The sequence below is a fragment of the Anolis carolinensis genome, unplaced genomic scaffold (assembly GCF_035594765.1).
Source record: "Anolis carolinensis isolate JA03-04 unplaced genomic scaffold, rAnoCar3.1.pri scaffold_11, whole genome shotgun sequence".
Classification (NCBI taxonomy): domain Eukaryota; kingdom Metazoa; phylum Chordata; class Lepidosauria; order Squamata; family Dactyloidae; genus Anolis; species Anolis carolinensis.
Genome location: NW_026943822.1, coordinates 21,252,124 through 21,275,557, shown reverse-complemented (window position 1 = coordinate 21,275,557; position 23,434 = coordinate 21,252,124). Strand labels below are relative to the sequence as shown.

Sequence of the window (23,434 nt, the reverse complement as noted above, 5' to 3'; positions counted from 1 at the left end):
TTTTTAATGCCTGTTAAATTTATTTGTGTGCTTTTTGTATTTGATATTATCGTATGTTGGTTTTATATCTGTAAGCCGCCCCGAGTCCCTCTGGGGAGATGGTGGCGAGGTACAAAAACAAAATAATAATAATAATAATAATAATAATAATAATAATAATAATAATAATAATTGCTCGGTGGCCAACTCTAGCCCAGCCCTCCAACAGTCTGATGTATAGTGAACTGGCCCCCTGTTTATAAAGTTTGGGGATCCCTGGCGTAGATGCATCCCATAAGCCACCCGTGGTCCATAGACCCACGTCTCCCACCTAAAAGCCTTCCACCAAGGACAAGGGAGACATCCCAGCCAAAGCCATGGCAGAAGTCATCTGAGAGACGGAGAAGTCTCAGAAGTTAATTGAGTGTTTGAAAGATGGCAAGGGAGAGAGCTGAGGCAGCAAAAGAGCCCGGGGAGTTCAGCATCCAAGAGAAATAAAACACAACACTTAAAAGGAGGGAGTGATAACTCTGCAGAGCTCTCTCTCTCTGCTCCGTCCTTTATTATCTCCAACAAATTGCCTGGCAAGAGCTCCAAAGGCTGAGACTTGGTGATAAGGACAAGGGAAGGGAATGTCAAGCTCAGCAACAGCTTGGAAGGGACCAGGAGTGCATCTACACTGTAGGTTTGATGCAGTTTGGCACCATTTTCTGCCACAGCTCGGTGCTGTGGATTCTTTGGAGTTGTAGTTTGACAAGAATGGGAAGAAGATGTTGGGTGGTGAGTGCCATGTCTTGGGAGGAAAAATTATCTCCTAAGAGCTCTTGCCCTGTCTGCTAAACAATATGGGACAGCATGATCCGTGCCTACTAGAAATCCTGCATCCCATTGATAGGTTGTCAGCTATTCAATTGTAACCCTTTGGATGATAAAACGTAGTTCTATAACATTTTGAAAAACAAAATATCCTAACGCTCAATCTCTGGGATCTCCAATTCCAGCTGGCCAAAAAAAAAAAAAAAAAGTACCATACATACTCAAATATAAGCTGACCTCAATATAAGCCGGGACACCCAATTGTACCACAAAAAACTGAGAAAACTTATTGACTCAAGTAAGACGAGGGTGGGAAATGTGGCAGTTACTGGTAAATTTCAAAAATAAAAAATAAATATAGATACAGTAGAGTCTCACTTATCCAAGCCTCGCTTATCCAAGCCTTGGATGATCCAAGCCATTTTTGTAGTCAATGTTTTCAATATATCATGATATTTTGGTGCTAAATTCGTAAATACAGTAATTAAAACATAACATTACTGCGCATTGAACTACTTTTTCTGTCAAATTTGTTGTATAACATGATGTTTTGGTGCTTAATTTGTAAAATCATAACCTAATTTAATGTTTAATAGGCTTTTCCTTAATCCCTCCTTATTATCCAAGATATTCGCTTATCCAAGCTTCTGCTGGCCCATTTAGCTTGGATAAGTGAGACTCTACTGTACCAATAAAATTACATTAATTGAGGCATCAGTAGGTTAAACGTTTTTTTAAAAATATTTACATAAAACTGCAATTTAAGATTTGTGTTACCATCCTGCTGGGAGGCTTCTCTCATGTCCTCGCAAGCTAGAGCTGACAGACGGGAGCTCACCCCATCTCACGGATTTGAACTGGCAACCTTCAGGTCAGCAACCCAACCTTTATGTCAGCAGTTCAGTTGGCACGAGGGTTTAACCCACTGTGTCACACAATTAAAAAGTGCTATGGATTGGTTAGTAGGCATCTTCCTCAAAACCAAGGGTCTATTTGAGCCCTTGCTTGGCACGCAATGGGTCCGGTTGCACCAGTCCCACTCCAGATTCTCTTGTCCATGTGATGGGATCCTTAAATGCACCACGTTCCTCCTAAAAACCCAACGGTGTTAGCTTTTCCATCACTATACTTCCACGCAGTCCTTGGCAAGGGAAGTAAATAAATAAGTAGGGGCACCTGGTTGCCAGGAGAAGCTGTGTTGTAGCAACAGCTCGGTCGTCACCGATTTCCCAAAGGAAATCTGAAATCTGGTGCATACACCTGGTTGGGTCTAACCAGGAGAAGATCTCCTCTTCTTCTCTCCATGCTTGGGACCATCTCTGTAAGTTTAGCCAGGGCTTCCTTTCTCTTGCAATCTTCCTGGTGTGGTGCATGAATTCCTGTACGGCACACCTTGTTTGCTTTGTGGTTCCAGAGTTGCCACAAAGAGTTTGCAACTGACAGGCACTTGGCAACCGGCGGAGAAGTTTGTTATCCGATCTCTGGGGGAGGGAAGAGGCTCTGCTTCCTGGTCTCGATCCTCCCGAAAGTGATTTCAGGCCATTTTTCCCATTCAGAACTTGCAAATGACGCTGTACTATCGGCCTTTTTCCTCTACTGTGAGTAGCTGGGCATTAGTGAAGAAAAGGGGATTGAAACAGCAGTGGTTGGCAGCAGCTCACATGTCAGGAAGGCTGTTGATAGAGCCTATTTCTTCCATTGTTAGATGCTATTGATTGTAAGATGCACCCTGATTTCAGTAACCACTACCATCAACAAAAATGGTAGTGGGCTGGGCTGTGGCGCAGGCTGTTGAGCAACCAGCTGCAACAAATCACTCTGACCAAGAGGTCATAAGTTCGAGGCCAGCTCAGAGCCCCGTGTTTTGTCTTTGTTCTATGTCATGGCATTGAATATTTGCCTTATATGTGTAATGTGATCTGCCCTAAGTCCCCTTCGGGGTGAGAAAGAAGGGTGGAATATAAATACTGTAAATAAATAAATAAATAAATAAATACAAAAGATATACAGTAGAGTCTCATTATCCAAGCTAAACGGGCCGGCAGAAACTTGGATAAGCAAATATCTTGGATAATAAGGAGGCACTAAGGAAAAGCCTATTAAACATCAAATTAACTTATGATTTTACAAATTAAGCACCAAAACATGTTTTACAACAAATTAGACAGAAAAAGCAGTTCAATATGCAGCAATGTTATGTTGTCGTTACTGTATTTACGAATTTAGCACCAAAATATCACGATATATTGAAAACATTGGCTACAAAAATGGCTTGGATAATCCAGAGGCTTGGATAAGCGAGGCTTGGATAATAATAATAATAATAATAATAATAATAATAATAATAATAATAATAATAATAATAATAATATTTTATGACACAGCAAACAAGATAGATATGCTGGATTTTGTATTATTATTATTATTATTATTGTATGACACAGCAAACAAGATAGATATGCTGGATTTCGTATCACAGAATCACAAGTCGAACACTTCCCAAGTGTCTAGGACTGTGTGATGTATTTTCGGATGATGCGCCCAGATCCCAGCAGGGTGGCCTTTTGCAGTTGGCAGATCGTGCCTCTGTTTGTAGTCTGTCTGTGCAATTTTCTTTCTTTCTTTCTTCTTCTTCTTCTTCTTCTTCTTCTTCTTCTTCTTCTTATTATTATTATTATTATTATGTTATTATTGTTTTGATCTGGATCGCAAGCCACCTTGGGTTCTCAGAATGGCGGAAAAGAAGGAATACCAGTACAATAAAATGATATATAATATGAAAATGTGGCCCTGCTTTACCTAATAATAGCACCAATCATACCTGAAAAGGGAAGAATAACCATGTGGATAATGATGGCTTTTCTACAACTATGATAGCAATCTCTTGTTTTGTTTCTCGCAGCTCCCACAAGAAGGGTTGCCATCCCACGAAGCTTTGGCCGCGATCCTTCCAGAAAAAGAGTATGACAGGTATCGTAGAAACATTTTGAGTTATCAGAGAGATCAGATCCTGTCTGATATCAGAAGCTAAGCAGGGTCAGCCCTGGTTGATCCTTGGATGGGAGACAGCCAACCAATCCCATATGACAAGAGAAAGGAACTGGCAGAACAACCTCTGAATATTCTTTGCCTAAGGAAATCTTATATGGGCTCTCCATATGTTAAGAAGTGACTTTAAAGCATATGACACATGGTTAATCTTTCATACAACCCTACAGATTGTTAATGGGAAGGAGAAAAGACTTGAACTAACAAGTGTCCACTAATGGAATAATAACAAATATCATTAAACATTGTATTATGTACACTAATTGAATATAAATTTCAGAGAAATTTATGTTTATGTTTTGCAGGCCAATTGTTGAAGAAATTCCAGAGGTGGTAAGAAAACTAAGTATTATTACAGTATAGTAGAGTCTCACTTATCCAACGTAAACGGGCCGGCAGAACATTGGATAAGCGAATATGTTGGATAATAAGGAGAGATTAAGGAAAAGCTTATTAAACACCAAATTAGGTTATGATTTTACAAATTAAGCACCAAAACATCATGTTATACAACAAATTTGACAGAAAAAGTAGTTCAATACACAGTAATGCTATGTAGTAATTACTGTATTTACTAATTTAGCACCAAAATATCACGATGTATTGAAAACATTGACTACAAAAATATGTTGGATAATCCAGAACGTTGGATAAGTGAGTGTTGGATAAGTGAGACTCTACTGTATTAACCTTTTTGCTGGAGGAAAGGATGGGAATGGTAAAAAAAATAAATGCAGTGAATGGGAAGATATAGGGAAATAGACCCGAACTGCTAGATAGGGAGAAATGAACCTTGTATAACACGCTGGAGTTTAATTTTTACATGATTTAATTATGTAGTACAGTAGAGTCTCACGAATCCAGGGAGTGGAGTGAGCTCCTGCTGTTAGCTCCAGCTTCTGCCAACCTAGTATACTGTCTCACTTATCCAAGCCTCGCTTATCCAAGCCTCTGGATCAGGGGTCCCCAAACTAAGGCCCGGGGGCCGGATGCGGCCCTCCAAGGTCATTTACCTGGCCCCCACCCTCAGTTTTATAATATAATATTTTATATCAGTTTTAATAATGTAATATATTGTATATACATATAATATTGATAATAATATTATGTTATACAATATAATACTAATAGTAATACCATATAATAATATTAATTATATGTTATATATTGCATCTATATATATATAAAAGAGTGATGGCATCACGGCGACCCACAAAGCAACAAAACTTCAGGCCCCCCAACCTTGAAATTTGACAACACAACCCATCATCCGCGCCTCTAGGTTGATACAACAAAAAGAAAAGAAAAATAAAGTCCTAATTGGAGAGAGAGGAATAATTGCTTTTATCCAATTGCTGCCAGTTAGAAGGCTAAGCTCCTCCAATTTGGTCTCCTAGCAACCCAATAAAAATAATAAAAAAACACTAAAAATTAATACAATAAAATACTATAACAGAAAATAACTAAAAATTATACAAGAAAATAATAAAATATAATAAATAAAAATATAACTTACAATAAAATTAATAAAAAATTGCAAATAACGTCAAATAAAAATTACACAACAATTTTTAACCAATACCACCACCACTTTGCCACAGCAACGCGTGGCCGGGCACAGCTAGTATTATATAATAGTATAGTGGTATAGTTCAATATAGTAATATATAATGCTAATATTGTGTTATGCTAATAATATAATATATTGTATGTACATACAGCTGCTCTGAGTCCCCTTCGGGGTGAGAAGGGTGGGATATAAATGTAGTAAGTAAATGCAGTAAATAAATAATTAATTCTAGACTTAGGCTTGGCCAAAGTCTGACATGACTTGAAGGCACAAAACAACAACAACAACAATCCTAATTAACTTGACTATCTCATTGGCCAGTAGCAGGCCCACACTTTCCATTGAAATCCTGATAGGTTTATGTTGGTTAAAATTGTTTTCATTTTTAAATATTGTATTGTTTTTCATTGTTGTTGCACTACAAATAAGACATGTGCAGTATGCATAGGAATTTGTTTTGTTTTTTTCAAATGATAATTCGGCCCCTCAACAGTCTGAAGGATTGTGGACCGGCCCTCTGCTTCAAAAGTTTGGGGACCCCTGCTCTGGATTATCCAAACCATTTTTGTAGTCAATGTTTTCAATACATCGTGATATTTTGGTACTAAAGTCATAAATACAGTAATTACAACATAACATTACTGCGTATTGAACTACTTTTTCTGTCAAATTTGTTGTATAACATGATGTTTTGGTGCTTAATTTGTAAAATCATAACCTAATTTGATGTTTGATAGGCTTTTCCTTAATCCCACCTTATTATCCAAGATATTCGCTTATCCAAGGTTCTGCCGGCCCGTTTAGCTTGGATAAGTGAGACTCTACTGTAGTCTATAAATCTATGTTTTGACGAAATTAAGATTAAGATTAATTAATATTAAAATTCATATTAAAATATTAATCTATGTTTTGATGAGAGCTCCCTGGTGACGCAGCGTGTTAAAGTACTAACCTGCTGAACTTGCTGACCAAAAGGTCGCAGGTTCGAATCCGGGGAGCGGAGTGAGCTCCCACTGTTAGCCCCAGCTTCTGCCAAACTAGCAGTTTGAAAGAATGCAAATGTGAGTAGATCAATAGGTATCGCTCCGGCGGGAAGGTAACAGCGTTCCATGCAGTCATGCCGGCCACATGACCTTGGAGGTGTCTATGGACAACGCCGGCTCTTCCGTTTAGAAATGGAGATGAGCACCAACCCTCAGAGTTAGAAATGACTGGACTTAACGTCAGGGGAAAACCTTTACCTTTTATATATATCTATATATGAATTCATTGCTGTTGTGGTTGGCTCAGACCAAAGGGTGTTGCTCTTCCAGAAAGATTTCATTAAATTTCAGGAAAAGAACCCAATAAACAGGCCTGTTTCTGAGCCATGTTCCTGTCATTTTCATGGGAAGATCTGGGATGGGTTAGATGACCTTGGAGGTGTCTATGGACAACGCCGGCTCTTCGGCTTAGAATCATAGAATAGTAATGGAGATAGAAATGGAGATGAGCACCGACCCCCAGAGTTGGACATGACTAGATATAACGTCGGGGAAAACCTTTACCTTGTTCTTCTAGGGTTTTGGACTTCAACTCCCAAAATTCCTCACCTTTAGCCAAGCTAGCTGAGACTTCTGGGATTTGAAGTCCAAGGAGCATCGGATTGGATGAATAAAGCCTCACACGGGAGCTACAAGGGAATATGCAACGCTTTAGAATTTGCGGTGAGATGAAGAAGTCCTTCTGGACGATACTAGAAAAGTGAAAGCCCAACAGACTGTCCTTCCTGTAAACCAGGGGTCCCCAAACTTTTTAAGCCGAGGGCCGGTCCACAATCCTTCAGACTGTTGAGGGGCCAGATTATCGTTTGAAAAAAAAAATACAATCAAATTCCGATGCACACTGCACATGTCTTATTTGTAGTGCAAAAACAACAACAAGAACAATGAAAAAACAATACAATATTTAAAAATAAAAATAATTTTAACCAACATACATTTATCAGGGATTCAATGGGAAGTGTGCTCCTGCTTCTGGTCAATGAGATAGTCAAGTTAATTAGAGTTGTTGTTGTTGTTGTTGTTGTTGTTGTGTGCCTTCAAGTCATTTCAGACTTTGGGTGAGCCTAAGTCTAAAATGTATTTATTTTTTATTTATTTATTTACTGCATTTATTTACTACATTTGTATCACACCCTTCTCACCCCAAAGGGGACTCAGAGTGGCTTACAAATTATATGTACATACAATATATTATGTTATTAGCATAGCACAATATTAGCATTATATATTACTATATTGAACTATACCACAATACTGTAATATTATTAGTAATATTATATGTAATATAGAATTTATAATTAGTATTATTATATGGTATTATTATTAGTGTTATATTGTATTACATTATAATATTATTATCAATATTATATGTATATACAATATATTATATTATAAAACTGAGGGCGGGGGCCAGGTAAATGACCTCGGAGGGCCGCATCCGGCCCCCGGGACTTAGTTTGGGGACCCCTGCTGTAAACAATATACAGATATAGTTGTTCTTGGACTGCAACGTCCAGCAACCCTTTGTCTATCTCAGGCACGGGCAGACTTTGGCCCTCCAGGTGTTTTGGACTTCAACTCCCACAATTCCTAACAGCCAGTAGGCTGTTAGGAATTGTGGGAGTTGAAGTCCAAAACACCTGGAGGGCCCAAGTTGGCTCATGTCTGGTCTGTCAGCACAGATTGGCATTGTAAGGTGACCACTGACCCCATGGCCAACCTATTCCTGGTGGACATCAGCATCATCTCCTTAGATGACCCAAACGCCAACCTAGTAGGTCAAAAGCAAAGTGTTTGGAGAGATCAAGGCCTCCGGCATCAGCGTCATCCCCAAGAGCAGAAACATTGGGTTCCGGGAATCCAATTCCAGTCTCCTTGGTCTGCAAACAAATAATCTCTGCTTATCTCTTGACGTCCTGCTGAAGGCCACTTGGGACAGCTCCGTCAAGGCCATCCCGCCCCCCTTCCCAACCAAATTATGAGCCCATGAGCAAGAAACAAGGAGTTTGCAGTCTTCTCTGCTCTTGGCTTAGAAATACAACTTTTTGGAGAAACCACAGCTTCTAAGATCATTCAGCTCGATTGGCTAGCACTATGTTTTCCTTTATCAAACAAGTAACCTTTCCTTTGACGTGACTGCTCTCCCTCTTTCAGCTGAGCAAGCATTTTGGGTTACCTCTGCCCATAACTCCCATCAGGTCTGCCACGCTGAACCAGGGATGATGGGAGTTGCAGTCTAAGCAAGCCCAAGGCCCCAACTACACCTATTCTGGCCTATTCCATGCTTCTTGTACAAATGGTTATCCTTGATCAGTTGCATCCGCATGGGTAATTCCTCGATATAGCCTCAGGGTTCAACTCACTTTTGGGTTCTCCCCCATGTTCTTATAGCACTTTTAACTTCCTCCATGTTTACAAGTTCTCACTTAGTGCACTTTGATCAGCCCATCCTTTTGTTTAATTGCTGTGTTTTTAACTTTGTCTTATTAATGGTTTGATTTTAATCGTATGTTTTAATTTTTCATTTGTGCGTTTTCGGTATTTGATGTTTTTGTATGTATACTCTTTTGCATTTGTAAGCTGCCCTGAGTCCCTGCGGGGAGATAGAGGTGGGGTATAAGAATAAAATTATTATTATTACAGTAGAGTCTCACTTATCGAACAAAACAGGCCGGCAGAACGTTGGATAAGTGAATATGTTGGATAATAAGGAGAGATTAAGGAAAAGCCTATTAAACATCAAATTAGGTGATGATTGTACAAATTAAGCACCAAAACATCATGTTAGACAACAAATTTGACAGAAAAAGTAGTTCAATACGCAGTAATGCTATGTAGTAATTACTGTATTTACGAATTTAGCACCAAAATATCATGATATATTGAAAACATTGACTACAAAAATGCATTGGATAATCCAGAACGTTGGATAAGTGAGACTCTACTGTATTATTATTATTATTATTATTATTATTATTATTATTATTATTATTAAATTCAGGAGGAAATTCCAAACATTGTGTTGTCAAAGGCTTTCATGGCCTGGATCACTGGGTCGCTGTGAGTTTTTTGGACTGTATGGCCATGTTCCAGTAGCATTCTCTCCTCATGTTTCACCTGCATTTGTGGCAAACAACCTCAGAGGTTTGTTCAGAGGTCTGTTGGAAATAAAGCAAATGGAGTGTGTGTATGTATATGTATGAGTGTGTGTGTGTGTGTAAAATCTGTGGAATGTCCAGGGTATTTGCATAAAGGTAGCTTGGCTGTTGTTGCCTGGAGGCATCCTTCCTTTGGGAGGTGTCAACTGGCACTTGATTGTTTGCTGTCTGGAATTCCTGTTTCGTTGAGCAAATCAAGAACACCACTTGGAAATGGGAATTCTAGACAGCAGACAATCAACTGCCAGTTGACACCTCCCAAATGAAGGATGCCTCCAGGCAACAACAGCCAAGCTATCTCTATACAAATACCCCCACTGATTGACTTTGTGGCTACTCAATGCTTATCAAGCGTGCTAACTGCAACATTCACACTTGCTTCAAACAGACATGGGTTCTTTCTCCCACCCTGAACATTTATACATATATATATACAGTAGAGTCTCACTTATCCAAGCCTCGCTTATCCAAGCTTCTGGATAATCCAAGCCATTTTTGTAGTCAATGTTTTCAATATATCATGATATTTTGGTGCGAAATTCATAAATACAGTAATTACAACATAACATTACTGCGTATTGAACTACTTTTTCTGTAAAATTTGTTGTATAACATGATGTTTTGGTGCTTAATTTGTAAAATCATAACCTAATTTGATGTTTAATAGGCTTTTCCTTAATCCCTCCTTATTATCCAACATATTCGCTTATCCAAGTTTCTGCCGGCCTGTTTAGCTTGGATAAGTGAGACTCTACTGTATATACATATATCCACACATACACACACACACACATACTGCACTTATTATTATTGTTTACATTGACATAGTATGACACAGCAAACAAGATAGATATGCTGGATTTGCTGTGTCACACTATGTCAATTTAAACAATAACAATAATAATACACTATTATAATTGTATATTTATATTACATGTAATATTACTAATAATATCGCTATTATTATTATTATTATTATTATTATTATTATTATTATTATTATTATTATATTGTATTACATTATAATATTATTATCAATACGATGCTGTCCCTTATCTACAATGGCAAAATCACAGTTGTGAGTATTTTGTGGATAGAGAATCCATGGATACGGAGGGCCAAATGCACACAAGAGACTGGGTTCCACATCTTGGAAAGCTCCTTAAATTTCAGACAAAAAACCAGAACGGGTTCAACTTCCCATTGGGATTGGGGTCACCAAACTTCATTGAAGGTTCACATTAACATCTTCCATGTCACCGACAAAATACAGCTAAATTAGGTTTATATACAAGAACTCAAAAAATGTATTTTTGAGAACTCCAGCGTCTCCTCCTTTGCAAAAAAAAAAAAAATGCTTGCCTTTCCATCTGAGATGAAACCGGGGAACATAAAACAGTTTGGAACAAGAAGGCAAGGTCGGTCACATGCCGTATCTCTGGGAAGCAAAACAGATATGACGGAAAGGGAGAGAGTGGCGCATTGAGCCGAGCCAAGGCTGCTCTCGGGGAGCCGGGGAGGGAAAGCTTGCAAATCTGCTGCGACTCAAAGCACAGGGCCGAGAGCCAAAGGATTGGCTCCAGAACAACAGAGATGAGGCAGAGCCATGGAGGTGGATCAAGGGCTTTGGGGAAGCTCCGGAGATCCTCCTCAGAAACTCCCCATTTGGAAAAATTGGCTTCCACATGAAACCAGAAGTGTCTTATCTCAACAGGTGGGATGGATTTCCTTCCCTTGAAAGTCAGAGATAATTCTGCATCAACCCTCCGTATCTTCAGATTCCGCATCCCCAGATTGAATCATCCGTGGCTTCCAAGTATTAGAAAAAGCAAATATTACATTCCCATTTTGCCTTTTTTATATGTCACTCAACTAAGGAATAACATAAAGAGTCCTTTTTAAATAATTCAGAATGGATTACTATTGAAAAACAAGCTCCGACACTAAGCAATGCGTTCTTTCCAAATCCTCTGTTTCATTAATGTATTAATCTGGGTTCTGTTTCAAGAGAGGATGTATCTACACTCTAAAATTAATGCAGTTTGACATCACTTGAACTGCCATGGTTCAATGTTATGGATTTGTAGTTTGGTCAGGTGCCAGCACTCTTCGTCGGAAAATAACAACAACAACTACTACTACTATTATTATTATTATTATTATTATTATTATTATTATTATTATTATTATTATTATCAACACAACGACGTTGTATGGCACAGCAAACAAGATAGATATGCTGGATTTCGTTTCGCAAAACCACAAGTCGAACACTTCCCAAGTGTCTAGGACTGTGTGATGTATTTTCTGATGATGTGTGCAGATCCCAGTCGGGTGGCCTTTTGCAGTTGGCAGATGGTGATTTTGTCAATGTCTATTGTTTCCAAATGCCGGCTGAGATCTTTTGGCACGGCACCCAGTGTGCCCATCACCACCGGGACCACCTGTACTGGTTTCTGCCAGAGTCTTTGAAGTTCAATCTTGAGGTCCTGATAGCGGCTGAGTTTTTCCTGTTGTTTTTCATCTATGCGACTGTCACCTGGGATGGCAACATCAATGATCCAAACCTTGTTCTTTTCCACAACTGTGATGTCTGGTGTGTTGTGTTCCAGAACTTTGTCAGTCTGGATTCGGAAGTCCCACAGTATCTTTGTGTGCTCATTTTCCAATACTTTTGCAGGTTTGTGATCCCACCAGTTCTTTGCTGCTGGGAGGTGGTACTTGAATTATTATTATTATTATTATTATTATTATTATTATTATTATTATTATTATTATTATGTGATCGGCACATTGGGAGCCATGCCAAGAGATCTCTGCCGGCATTTGGAAACAATAGACATTGACAAAATTACGATCTGCCAACTGCAAATGACCACCCTGCTGGGATCTGCACGCATCATCCGAAAATACATCACACAGTCCTAGACACTTGGGAAGTGTTCGACTTGTGATTTTGTGATACGAAATCCAGCATATCTATCTTGTTTGTTGTGTCGTAATAATAATAATAATAATAATAATAATAATAATAATAATAATAATAATAATAATAATAGCAGTAGAAATCCCAGGGGCCATGGAAAGCTACAGTTGTCATAATTCCATAGCATTGAGCCATAGCACTACAAGTGGTGTCAAAGTGCATTAATTCTACTGTGTACATGCACCCAAAGTGGAAGGGGTCTTGTTCTCACAGAATGCTGTTGGTTTGGAACAAGTAATGGAGACCCATTGAATCAACTGTTGACTGGTAGGTCAACACAAATAAATCCCACGGAGTGAATGGATCTGTTCTGGTGAAGAAGAGTTAGACCTATGGATTTGTTTTTTTCTTCTCTTTGCTCTCTTGGTGTGAACAGGAGTCGGACAACTACCGCGTGGCCTTGCAGAGGATGGCCGAGGATATCCTCTCCCTCCGTCGCCACATCACCGACCTGGAGAACGAAAACAGCACCCTGAGACGCAACCTCAACATGCACGAGGACGTGGGCCGAGCTCTCTTCCAGGACATTGACTTGGACGCCATGACCAAGGCGGAAATAGTGGACCGAATCTGTAAGGAAATGCTGCTTCTTCTCTCCACCATCTATATATATAAAAGAGTGATGGCATCACGGCAGTGGACAAAACAACAAAAGTAAACACCCCACAACCTCGAAAATTGACAGCACAACCCCTCATCCATGCCTCTAGGTTGATACAACAAAAAGAAAAGAAAAATAAGGTCCTAATTAGAGGGAGAGGAATAATTGTTTTTATCCAATTGCTGCCAGTTAGAAGGCTAAGCTCCGCTCACTTGGTCTCCTAGCAACCCACTCAGCCCAGGGGACCCTTTACCTTAACTATCACCAATTCCTCAATACTTTATTTCCCATACCACTATACTTCGCCACAGCAACGCGTGGCCGGGCACAGCTAGTAGCATTATAAGGAGGAAACATAAGGATGGGGAAGAGTAAAGGTCTCTTTATGGAAAGATTGGACATACTGTTTTAGAACTTTTGGATGCAGAAGAAGACACTGACAGCATCTCATAGTCTTGTGGAGATTGTACTTCATGCCTACCTTATCTGAAGTCCTAGATAGTTACAGTTGTCCCTCTAAATGTGCGGGTTTGGCTTCCATGAATTTAGTTATTCACATATTTACCGTATATACTCAAGTATAAGCCGACCCGAATATAAGCCGAGGCACCTAATTTTACCCCCAAAAAACTGGGGAAACATTGACTCCAGTATAAGCCGTGATACCAATAAAATTACATTAACTGAAGCATCACTAGTTTAAACGTTTTTGAATCTTTACATCAAACTGTAATTTAAGATATGACTGTTCAACTCTGATTAAATCATTATTTTCAACTTCTTCAATGTAAATGTGCTTATGTAGCCTTTTAATAATAATAGAGTGAAATAATAAATATAATAATAAATGCAATAAAATAATACATGTATTAACAATAATAAAAATAGAGTAACATAAATGTAAAAATAACAACAATAATAGAGTAAAATAATAAATGTAACAATACCAATAATAATAGAGAAAAATAACAAATATACCATATATACTTGAGTATGCCGACCTGAATATAAGCCCTTACTTATTTACTTGTCGAGTATAAGCTGATTTAAGCTAAGACTGTCCAACTCTGATCAAATCATGATTCTCATCTTCTTCAATGTAAATGTGCTTATGTATCCTTTTAATAATAATAGAGTGAAATAATAAATGCAGTAAAATAATACATGTAATAATAAATAGAGTAAAATAATAAAAGCAATAATAATAATATCAGAGTGAAATAATAAATGTATTATTAATAATAATAACAATAGAGTAAAATAAATGTAATAGTAGCAACAATAATAGAGAAAAATAAAATGTAATAATACCAATAATAATAGAGAAAACTAATAAATGTACCCTATATTCTCGAGTATAAGCTGACCCAAATATAAGCCAACCAGGATCCTCACCTGAGTATAAGCCGAGCGGGGCTTTTTCAGTCTTAAAAAATGGGCTGAAAAACTAGGCTTATACTCAAGTATATGCAGTAATTTCCTTTTGGTTGGCTCACCTTGCAGGGTTCTTGAGAAGGAAGGCTATAAATGGAAGAACCACAATATGGTTTCCTGGGGATTATTTATTATACTCACCTTGGCAGGGATAAAATAATTTTGCAGGATAAGTTCTTGGGTTGTGTATCTTTGGATGGTCACTGCAACCGGGTGGAGTCTTGGGGACAATGGGAGGAAAAAGAATTAGGTTACCAAAGAATTCAAAAAACCATGAATCCTCTCCAAAAACTGCAAAACAGTATTTTTTTTTTAAACTTCTAGGCCAGCATTACTCTATGTCAACTTCAAGTGGACATTGACTATAGCATTGCACTGGAGAACATAGAGATTCCTAGAGAGCTGTTCTCAAAACTTTAGATGGGCCAGGCTTTAGTATAACAGGTTAAACAATAAATATAATAATAAGATCAGAGTGAAATGATAAATGTAATAATAATAATAATAATAATAATAATAATAATAATAATAATAATAGAGTAAAATAAATGTAATAGTAGCAACAATAATAGAGAAAAATAATAAATGTACCACATATTCTCGAGTATAAGCTGACCCAAATATAAGCCAACCAGGACCCTCATCTGAGTATAAGCCGAGGGGGGCTTTTTCAGTCTTAAAAAAGGGGCTGAAAAACTAGGCTTATACTCGAGTATATACAGTAATCTTATTTCTCTTCCTTTTTAGTGTCCCTCAAGCAAAAACTGTCTTCTGGAGCTCGGGAGATGGCCAGGATGAAGGACCGGGTGCAAAAGTTGCAGAACGAGCTCATTCGGGTGAGTCTTTCCGTACGATTATTTTCTAGTGGCTTGGACAAGGTTGATCTTCTCCACCTCTCACTGCGCTTTGGTCCTCTCTCTTTCCCAGAAAAATGACCGGGAAAAGGATCTCATGATGCTCCAACGGGCCCACCAGCAGCAGCAGATGGTGATGAGGAAATACCAGGCCAAGATATCCAAGATGCAAGCGCTGGAAGGTGCCGTGCGGCAACAGGAGAAGGTGAGCCAAAGCAAGAGCTGAGAAGAAATGCAATCCGTCCATGCATGGAAACCACGAGGTTGCTGCCTCACCCGGTTTAATGATAAGAACCGTCTCACTCTGGGACATATTTGGATGACATTGAGGTCCATTTCCCTTCTTGGCCTATTTTTCTCACTCGCTTCTTCAACCAAAGGTGATTGAGAGGATGGAGCGGATGTTGGAAGGGAAGATGAAAGATCAGCTCAAAGGCACCGTCCACATGGCAGACGGAGCAGGTATGGTTTTCTACGCATGCCTTTCTTTCTTTTTTTTGGTGAATATTTTTATTGAGTTTTCAAATAAAACCAATACAGTGAAAGAGTGAGAACAATTAGGGTAATAATAATAATAATATCAGGACCTCAAGATTGAACTTCAAAGACTCTGGCAGAAACCAGTGCAGGTGGTCCCGGTGGTGATGGGCACATTGGGTGCCGTGCCAAAAGATCTCAGCCGGCATTTGGAAACAATAGACATTGACAAAATCATGATCTGCCAACTGCAAAAGGCCACCCTACTGGGATCTGCACACATCATCCGAAAATACATCACACAGTCCTAGACACTTGGGAAGTGTTCGACTTGGGATTTTATGATACAAAATCCAGCACGTCTATCTTGTTTGCTGTGTCATACAATAATAATAATAATAATAATAATAATAATAATAATAATAATACATCACACAGTCCTAGACACTTGGGAAGGGTTTGACTTGTGATTTTGTGATACGAAATCCAGCATATCTATCTTGTTTGCTGTGTCATAATAAAATAATAATAATAATAATAACAATAATAATACATCACACAGTCCCAGACACTTGGGAAGTGTTCGGCTTGTGATTTTGTGATACGAAATCCAGCATATCTATATTGTTTACTGTGTCATAATATAATAATAATAATAATAATAATAATAATAATAATTATTATTATTATTATTATTATTACTATTATTATCATCATCCGAGAATACATCACACAGTCCTAGACACTTGGGAAGTGTTTGACTTGTGATTTTGTGATACGAAATCCAGCATGTCTATCTTGTTTGCTGTGTCATAATAAAATAATAATAATAATAAAACTTTATTTATACCCACCACCATCTCCCCGCGGGGACTCAGGGCGGCTCACAATGTTACAAAAGCAACAACACAAATACATTAGCACAAAATGCACAGGTTAAAACACAATAAGATAATATAACAAAAGTTAAAACAAAAGTTAATGCAAAAGAATAGTATCAAACAACCACCAATGCAGTTCAGTCAACTTCATAGGTGGGGGGGGGGGGGGGGGACTGTAGCAGCAATATAAAATAGAATCATTAGATTAAAATACCCAGATATGAGGAACCTAGTAAAATTCAGACTAGAATTATAATGAGGCTGTCTCCAAATATCCCTTGTACTATGCCAAATAATATGTTTGGGATGTGTAGTGCAACCTCTGCATGCCTGTTTAGAAAAGCGGATTACTAGCTAGTGTGTGCAAGAGAAGAAGAAGAAGTAAAGAGAAGCATTGTTTATTGTTGATTGATTTGCTTATTGTTTTTCATTTGCTCTTATACTGTTGTGTCTGGGCATGGCCCCATGTAAGCCGCCCCGAGTCCCTCTGGGGAGATGGGGCGGGGTATAAGAATAAAGTTATTATTATTATTATTATTATTATTATTATTATTATTATTATCAACACAACGACGTTGTATGGCACAGCAAACAAGATAGATATGCTGGATTTCGTTTCGCAAAACCACAAGTCGAACACTTCCCAAGTGTCTGGGACTGTGTGATGTATTTTCGGATGATGTGTGCAGATCCCAGTAGGGTGGCCTTTTGCAGTTGGCAGATGGTGATTTTGTCAATGTCTATTGTTTCCAACTGCCGGCTGAGATCTTTTGGCACAGCACCCAGTGTGCCCATCACCACCGGGACCACCTGTACTGGTTTCTGCCAGAGTCTTTGATAATAATAATAATAATAATAATAATAATAATAATAATAATAATAATAATAATATTAAGAAAATGCCAGAATAGGTGAAGTTGGGGCCCTTGGCCCGCGTAGACTGCAACTCCCACCATTCCTGGTTCAGCTTGGTAGACCTGATGGGATTTGCAGTAGTTCCACATGGGAAGCCGTACCCTAAAACACTTTCTCAGCTGAAAGAGGGAGAGCAGTCATGTCAAAGGAAAGATTACTAGTTTGATAAAGGAAAACATAGTGCTAGCCAATCGAGCTGAACGACCTTAGAAGCTGTGGTTTCTCCAAAACGTTGTATTTCCAAGCCCTGCAAAGGAGCAGAGAAGGCTGCAAACTCCTTGTTTCTTGCTCATGGGCTCATAATTTGGTTGGGAAATGGGGCGGGACATCACACAGTCCTAGACACTTGGGAAGTGTTTGACTTGTGATTTTGTGATACGAAACCCAGCATATCTCTCTCCTTTGCTTCACCGTCTTCTGTCTGGTGCCGAACAGGTGTGGGTGATAACTGGTCGAAGGACCTCTACTCCACTTTGCTGATGGAGAACACAAGGCTACGGGATGAACTTGGCAAATCCCATTTCAACTCCCCCATCATACTGCAGCAGCAAGCCTTACCAGTAAGATCTTCCACGCCAGCAAGCATCTTGTATGTGCATGCCCTTTAGCAGAGCTTTGGCCAGCTGAAATGTATTGAATGACTTAAAGAACTCACCCAATGAATTGGGCACCAACCTATTATTTGTACTGGAAGTGAACATTTTAAAACTGTGGGTTGCAAAACGACAACTCAAAAGAAGCATTGGCATCACTAGTGTTGGTATTACTTGGACATTCATGCGTCAGAATATATCACAATATAGTGGCGCAGGCTAGTGAGCAACCTGCTGCAATAAATCACTCTGACCATGAGGTCATGAGTTCGAGGCTAGCCCGTGGCGGGGTGAAAAATAGCCCCTGCTCGTTGCTGACCTAGCAACCCGAAAGATAGTTGCATCTATCAAGTAGGAAATTAAGGTACCACTTATAAAGTGGGGAGGCAAATTTAACTAATTTACGATGTTGGAATGAGGAAGTGCCGTCACAGTGGATGATGAAGCAGCTGCTCCCCCGCTGTGGCCAGAATCGAACATCCCCTCAGGAGAAGGTTAAATTGCCTCTGCGTCTGTCTCTGTCTCGGTTCTATGTGTATATGGGCATTGAATGTTTGCCCTATATGTACATAATGTGATCCGCCCTGAGTCCCCTTCGGGGTGAGAAAGAAGGGCAGAATATAAATACTGTAAATAAATAAATAAATAAAATATTGTAGCTAAAATGCCAGAATTTGGACAAAATTGGCAACTATTTTTAAAAAAATAAGAGTTAGAAATCAAAAGAATCACGCACGTTTGTAGTACATGCAGACAAAACTATATAGAGTAGAGTCTCACTTATCCAAGCTAAATGGGCCAGGAGAAGCTTGGATAAGTGAATATCTTGGATAATAAGGAGGGATTAAGGAAAAGCCTATTAAACATCAAATTAGGTTACGATTTTACAAATTAAGCACCAAAACATCACTTTATACAACAAATTTGACAGAAATAGTAGTTCAGTACGCAGTAATGTTATGTTGTAATTACTGTATTTATGAATTTAGCACCAAAATATCATGATATATTGAAAACATTGACTACAAAAATGGCTTGGATAATCCAGAGGCTTGGTTAAGTGAGGCTTGGATAAGTGAGACTCTACTGTACAATAATTAGAGCTGTCTCTGTAATTGGATCATAATGACAGATCTGATTAGACGCATATTATTAGCAGGTTCAACAAAGTACATTAGGTCAGAGTTTTAGCCTTGCAAGTACAGTAGAGTCTCACTTATCCAACACTCACTTATCCAACGTCTGGATTATCCAACGCATTTTTGTAGTCAATGTTTTCAATATATCATGATATTTTGGTGCGAAATTCGTAAATACAGTAATTACTACGTAGCATTACTGCGTATTGAACTACTTTTTCTGCTAGATTTGTTGTATAACATGATGTTTTGGTGCTTAATTTGTAAAATCATAACTTAATTTGATGTTTAATAGGCTTCTCCTTAATTTCTCCTTATTATCCAACATATTTGCTTATCCAATGTTCTGCCGGCCCGTTTATGTTGGATAAGTGAGACTCTACTGTATATGGATATAGTAACCTGAGCTTCTAAAAATGCTTTGGTGGTTATGCCTAACTACAGAGATATTAATTAAAAATAATATTTTTAGAGATACAGTAGAGTCTCACTTATCCAACATAAACGGGCCGGCGGAATGTTGGATAAGCGAATATGTTGGATAATAAGGAGGGATTAAGGATAAGCCTATTCAACATCAAATTAAGTTATGATTTTACAAATGAAGCACCAAAACATCATGTTAGACAACAAATTTGGCAGAAAAAGTAGTTCAGTATGCAGTAATGCTATGTAGTAATTACTGTATTTATGAATTTAGCACCAAAATATCACGATATATTGAAAGCATTGACTACAAAAATGCGTTGGATAATCCAGAACGTTGGATAAGCGAGTGTTGGATAAGTGAGACTCTACTGTAAGTCATTTCAGGTTTCTGGTGCATTGACAACCGCTTCTGACACCTTCAACTTTTGGAGAAGGTTACGAACGATCTCCATTTCAAGCGTCTTTTACTAATGAGATATTGTGTGAAGTTCCATTTCTGGTCTGTCTCATGGTGCTTTGCAATCTCCGTGCCTTTGCTTTCTATAGGATGTGTTTTCTGCCAACACTGAAAAGCTCTCATTGATTTCGAAATTGGAAAAGGCCGAGGCACGCATCCAAGCTTTGGAGTTCCAGGTAATGTCCTTCTTACTTTCCGAATCATTCCTTTTCATACCAACATAAAGCATACCATAGGATCATCTGGAGGTCCTAGAAAATTCCTAGAGATTATATATTTTTCCAGATGTGGGTAGGTGAAACCACAGGTAGGAGATCTTACCATTTTCCCCAAACTTTGATCCTCTACCTGTCTTGGACTTCAACTCCCAGAAGCCCTAGTCAGTTTGGCCACCATAATTTTTGGAAGTCTGAAACATCTAGTAGAGTTAGGGAAATGCTGGTTTATGATATGCCGGCTGAATATGTCTTCTCTTTGTCCCAGTTGGAGGGATCTGCCCGAAAATGGGGCCGGGAGAAGCAGGACTACAGCAACCGTCTTCTAGAACAAGATCTGGGATTTGTCCGCTCTCCAACCTCTCTGATCCTCCAGGATTATTTGCTGGTGAGTAAGAGGCCAACATGGACAATATTATAAGCAATCGTCTTGACCTGGGCAAGGTTTGTTGACATTCTGAGCACCTTGGAGGCATCTTCTAGATCAGTGGCTCTCAACCTGAGGTCTCCAGATGTTTTTGGCCTACAACTCCCAGAAATCCCAACCAATATATCCCAGCTGTTGGGATTTCTGGGAGCTGAAGGCCAAAAACATCTAGGGACCCCAGGTTGAGAACCACTGGAATGGAGAATGAAGATCAGAATGTAATATAGTGGCCTGGAAAGGCTACTATGGAGAAGACCCAAGTTCAGATCTCTAGGTCCTTCAGTGTAGAGGACTTAGAAGCTCCTAGAGAAAACATTTCAATTAAATCTGTGAATAATTAAATTCATGGAAGTCAAACCCACACATTTGGAGAGACAACTGTAACTATCTAGGACAGGGGTCCCCAAACTAAGGCCCGTGGGCCAGATGCGGCCCTCCAAGGTCATTGACCTGGCCCCTGTCCTAAACTTTAGACTTAGGGTTGACCTAAGTCTACCTGGTCTTTGGAGGTCTCTTTGTTTAGCTACGGCCTTATGAGACCATCTAGATGGCTTTTGGAGGTCACTTTCTTACCTATAGTCTTATGAAACCATCTAGATGGTCTTTGGAGGTCACTTTGCTTACCTATGGTCTTATGAAACCATCTAGATGGTCTTTGGAGGTCTCTTTGCTTACCTATAGAGAAAACGTTTCAATTAAATATGTGAATAACTAAATTCATGGAAGTCAAACCCACAAATTTGGAGAGACAACTGTAACTTTCTAGGACAGGGGTCCCCAAACTAAGGCCCGTGGGCCAGATGCGGCCCTCCAAGGTCATTAACCTGGCTCCTGTCCTAAACTTTAGACTTAGGGTTGACCTAAGTCTACCTGGTCTTTGGAGGTCTCTTTGTTTAGCTATGACCTTATGAGACCATCTAGATGGCTTTTGGAGGTCACTTTCTTACCTATGGCCCAAGAGACCATCTGAATGGCCTTTGGGGGCCCCTTTCCTTACCTATGGTCTTATGAGACCATCTAGATGGTCTTTGGAGGTCTCTTTGCTTACCTATAGAGAAAACATTTCAATTAAATATGTGAATAACTAAATTCATGGAAGTCAAACCCACAAATTTGGAGGGACAACTGTAACTATCTAGGACTTCAGATAAGGTAGGCGTGAAGTACAATCTCCATGAGACTATGAGATGCTGTCAATGTTGTCTTCTGCATCCAAAGGTTTCCACCCCATCTGAAACAGGATGTCCAATCCTTCCATACGCATTCTAGCATGCTTCAACTAATTATTGTTCCATTATTTATTGTTCCTACGCCAACAGGACGAGAAGGAAGGGAGACGGGATGAAGATGAGAAGACGCGCAAGGCCCATGCAATGATGGACAAGTAGCGTGGTGCTTGGCTGGTTCCACATATAGGTTGGTGTATATCTCCCTTGGTTGGCCTTCTTGGCCAATGGGTTTTGGGTCACCATCATTTCCTTCCACCATGTCCAGAGATCATATGTCAACCACATGGGGCAACATGGTCACGAAATGCAAGATGGGGACTCTGTCCCATGCAAGACCAGAGAACGTTAAGTGATTGTGTCGGGTCTAATACAATCTCATCCCCAGATTGCGTTAGACTGGATAAAGAATAACTATTTTGTTATAGTTGTGTTGGAAGTTTGGTCCTCCAAACTTGGTTCTCCTGGGGAACTAATACAATCTCTAGTTCACCTTTGTGTCAAGTCAGAATGGGATGGAAACCATGAATTGGGAATAATGGGGATTTTAGACACCCTATTAATATCTGTTTTTCCCTCTTTTTCAGAAGACTCATTCAAATCTCCTCCTAACACACCACAAGAAGTATCAGAGTCTCCACCCACTACCATAGCTCTGCAGGACCAGTGGCATTTGACATACTATGTCAGGACATATTGAGAAATATATGGATACATACACCCCTCCATGGTTATATGCCTCTTCCCCAAGTGGCAAACAGAATACCTGCCTCCGTATTAAAGTCTTAACCCTTGTTTCTGTCCACTTGAAAAGTCAATGGAGTCCAGCAACTGGAGATTTACTTGGAAGGAAGGATATCAAAGTTGGGGAGGCTTAGGGAAGGGATAGTTTCTTGAAAAACCATTTGGGAGTGGAAGCAGTAGGTGTTGACACTATCTTTCAAATGGGTTTAGTGCCTTCAAAATTTGGACTAAAGTCCTAAGTGGATTTGCTAGTATCTACAGTGTTCTGGAAGCCACCACTGAATAGAATAGACTCTCATCTCCTAGGTGTTTGGGACTTCTCAGACTTCCTGATCTTCCAAGGTGGCTGAGGCTTCTGGGAGTAGAAGTCCAAAACATCTGGAGAAGATCACCAACATCCACATTGGCTGCATTTTGTTGCAAATGGAGCCTGTGACCCTTC

At 39.2% G+C, this 23,434-nt stretch overlaps 1 protein-coding gene across 2 annotated transcripts in view; it reads left to right on the top strand.

Moving 5' to 3' along the window:
- Positions 1-23,043, top strand: part of ccdc33 (coiled-coil domain containing 33) — a 137,648-nt gene extending 114,605 nt beyond the window's left edge. For both annotated transcript variants that reach the window (XM_062963042.1, XM_062963041.1), the window contains exons 14-24: positions 3,698-3,765; positions 4,149-4,176; positions 12,977-13,172; positions 15,383-15,471; positions 15,563-15,694; positions 15,870-15,951; positions 18,198-18,322; positions 20,470-20,556; positions 20,864-20,983; positions 22,342-22,438; positions 22,836-23,043. In XM_062963042.1, the coding sequence (XP_062819112.1) occupies positions 3,698-3,765; positions 4,149-4,176; positions 12,977-13,172; positions 15,383-15,471; positions 15,563-15,694; positions 15,870-15,951; positions 18,198-18,322; positions 20,470-20,556; positions 20,864-20,983; positions 22,342-22,410 (996 nt within the window). In that variant the 3' untranslated portion in view covers positions 22,411-22,438; positions 22,836-23,043. The remainder of the gene's footprint in view (positions 1-3,697; positions 3,766-4,148; positions 4,177-12,976; positions 13,173-15,382; positions 15,472-15,562; positions 15,695-15,869; positions 15,952-18,197; positions 18,323-20,469; positions 20,557-20,863; positions 20,984-22,341; positions 22,439-22,835) is intronic.
- Positions 23,044-23,434: the final 391 nt, after the last annotated feature.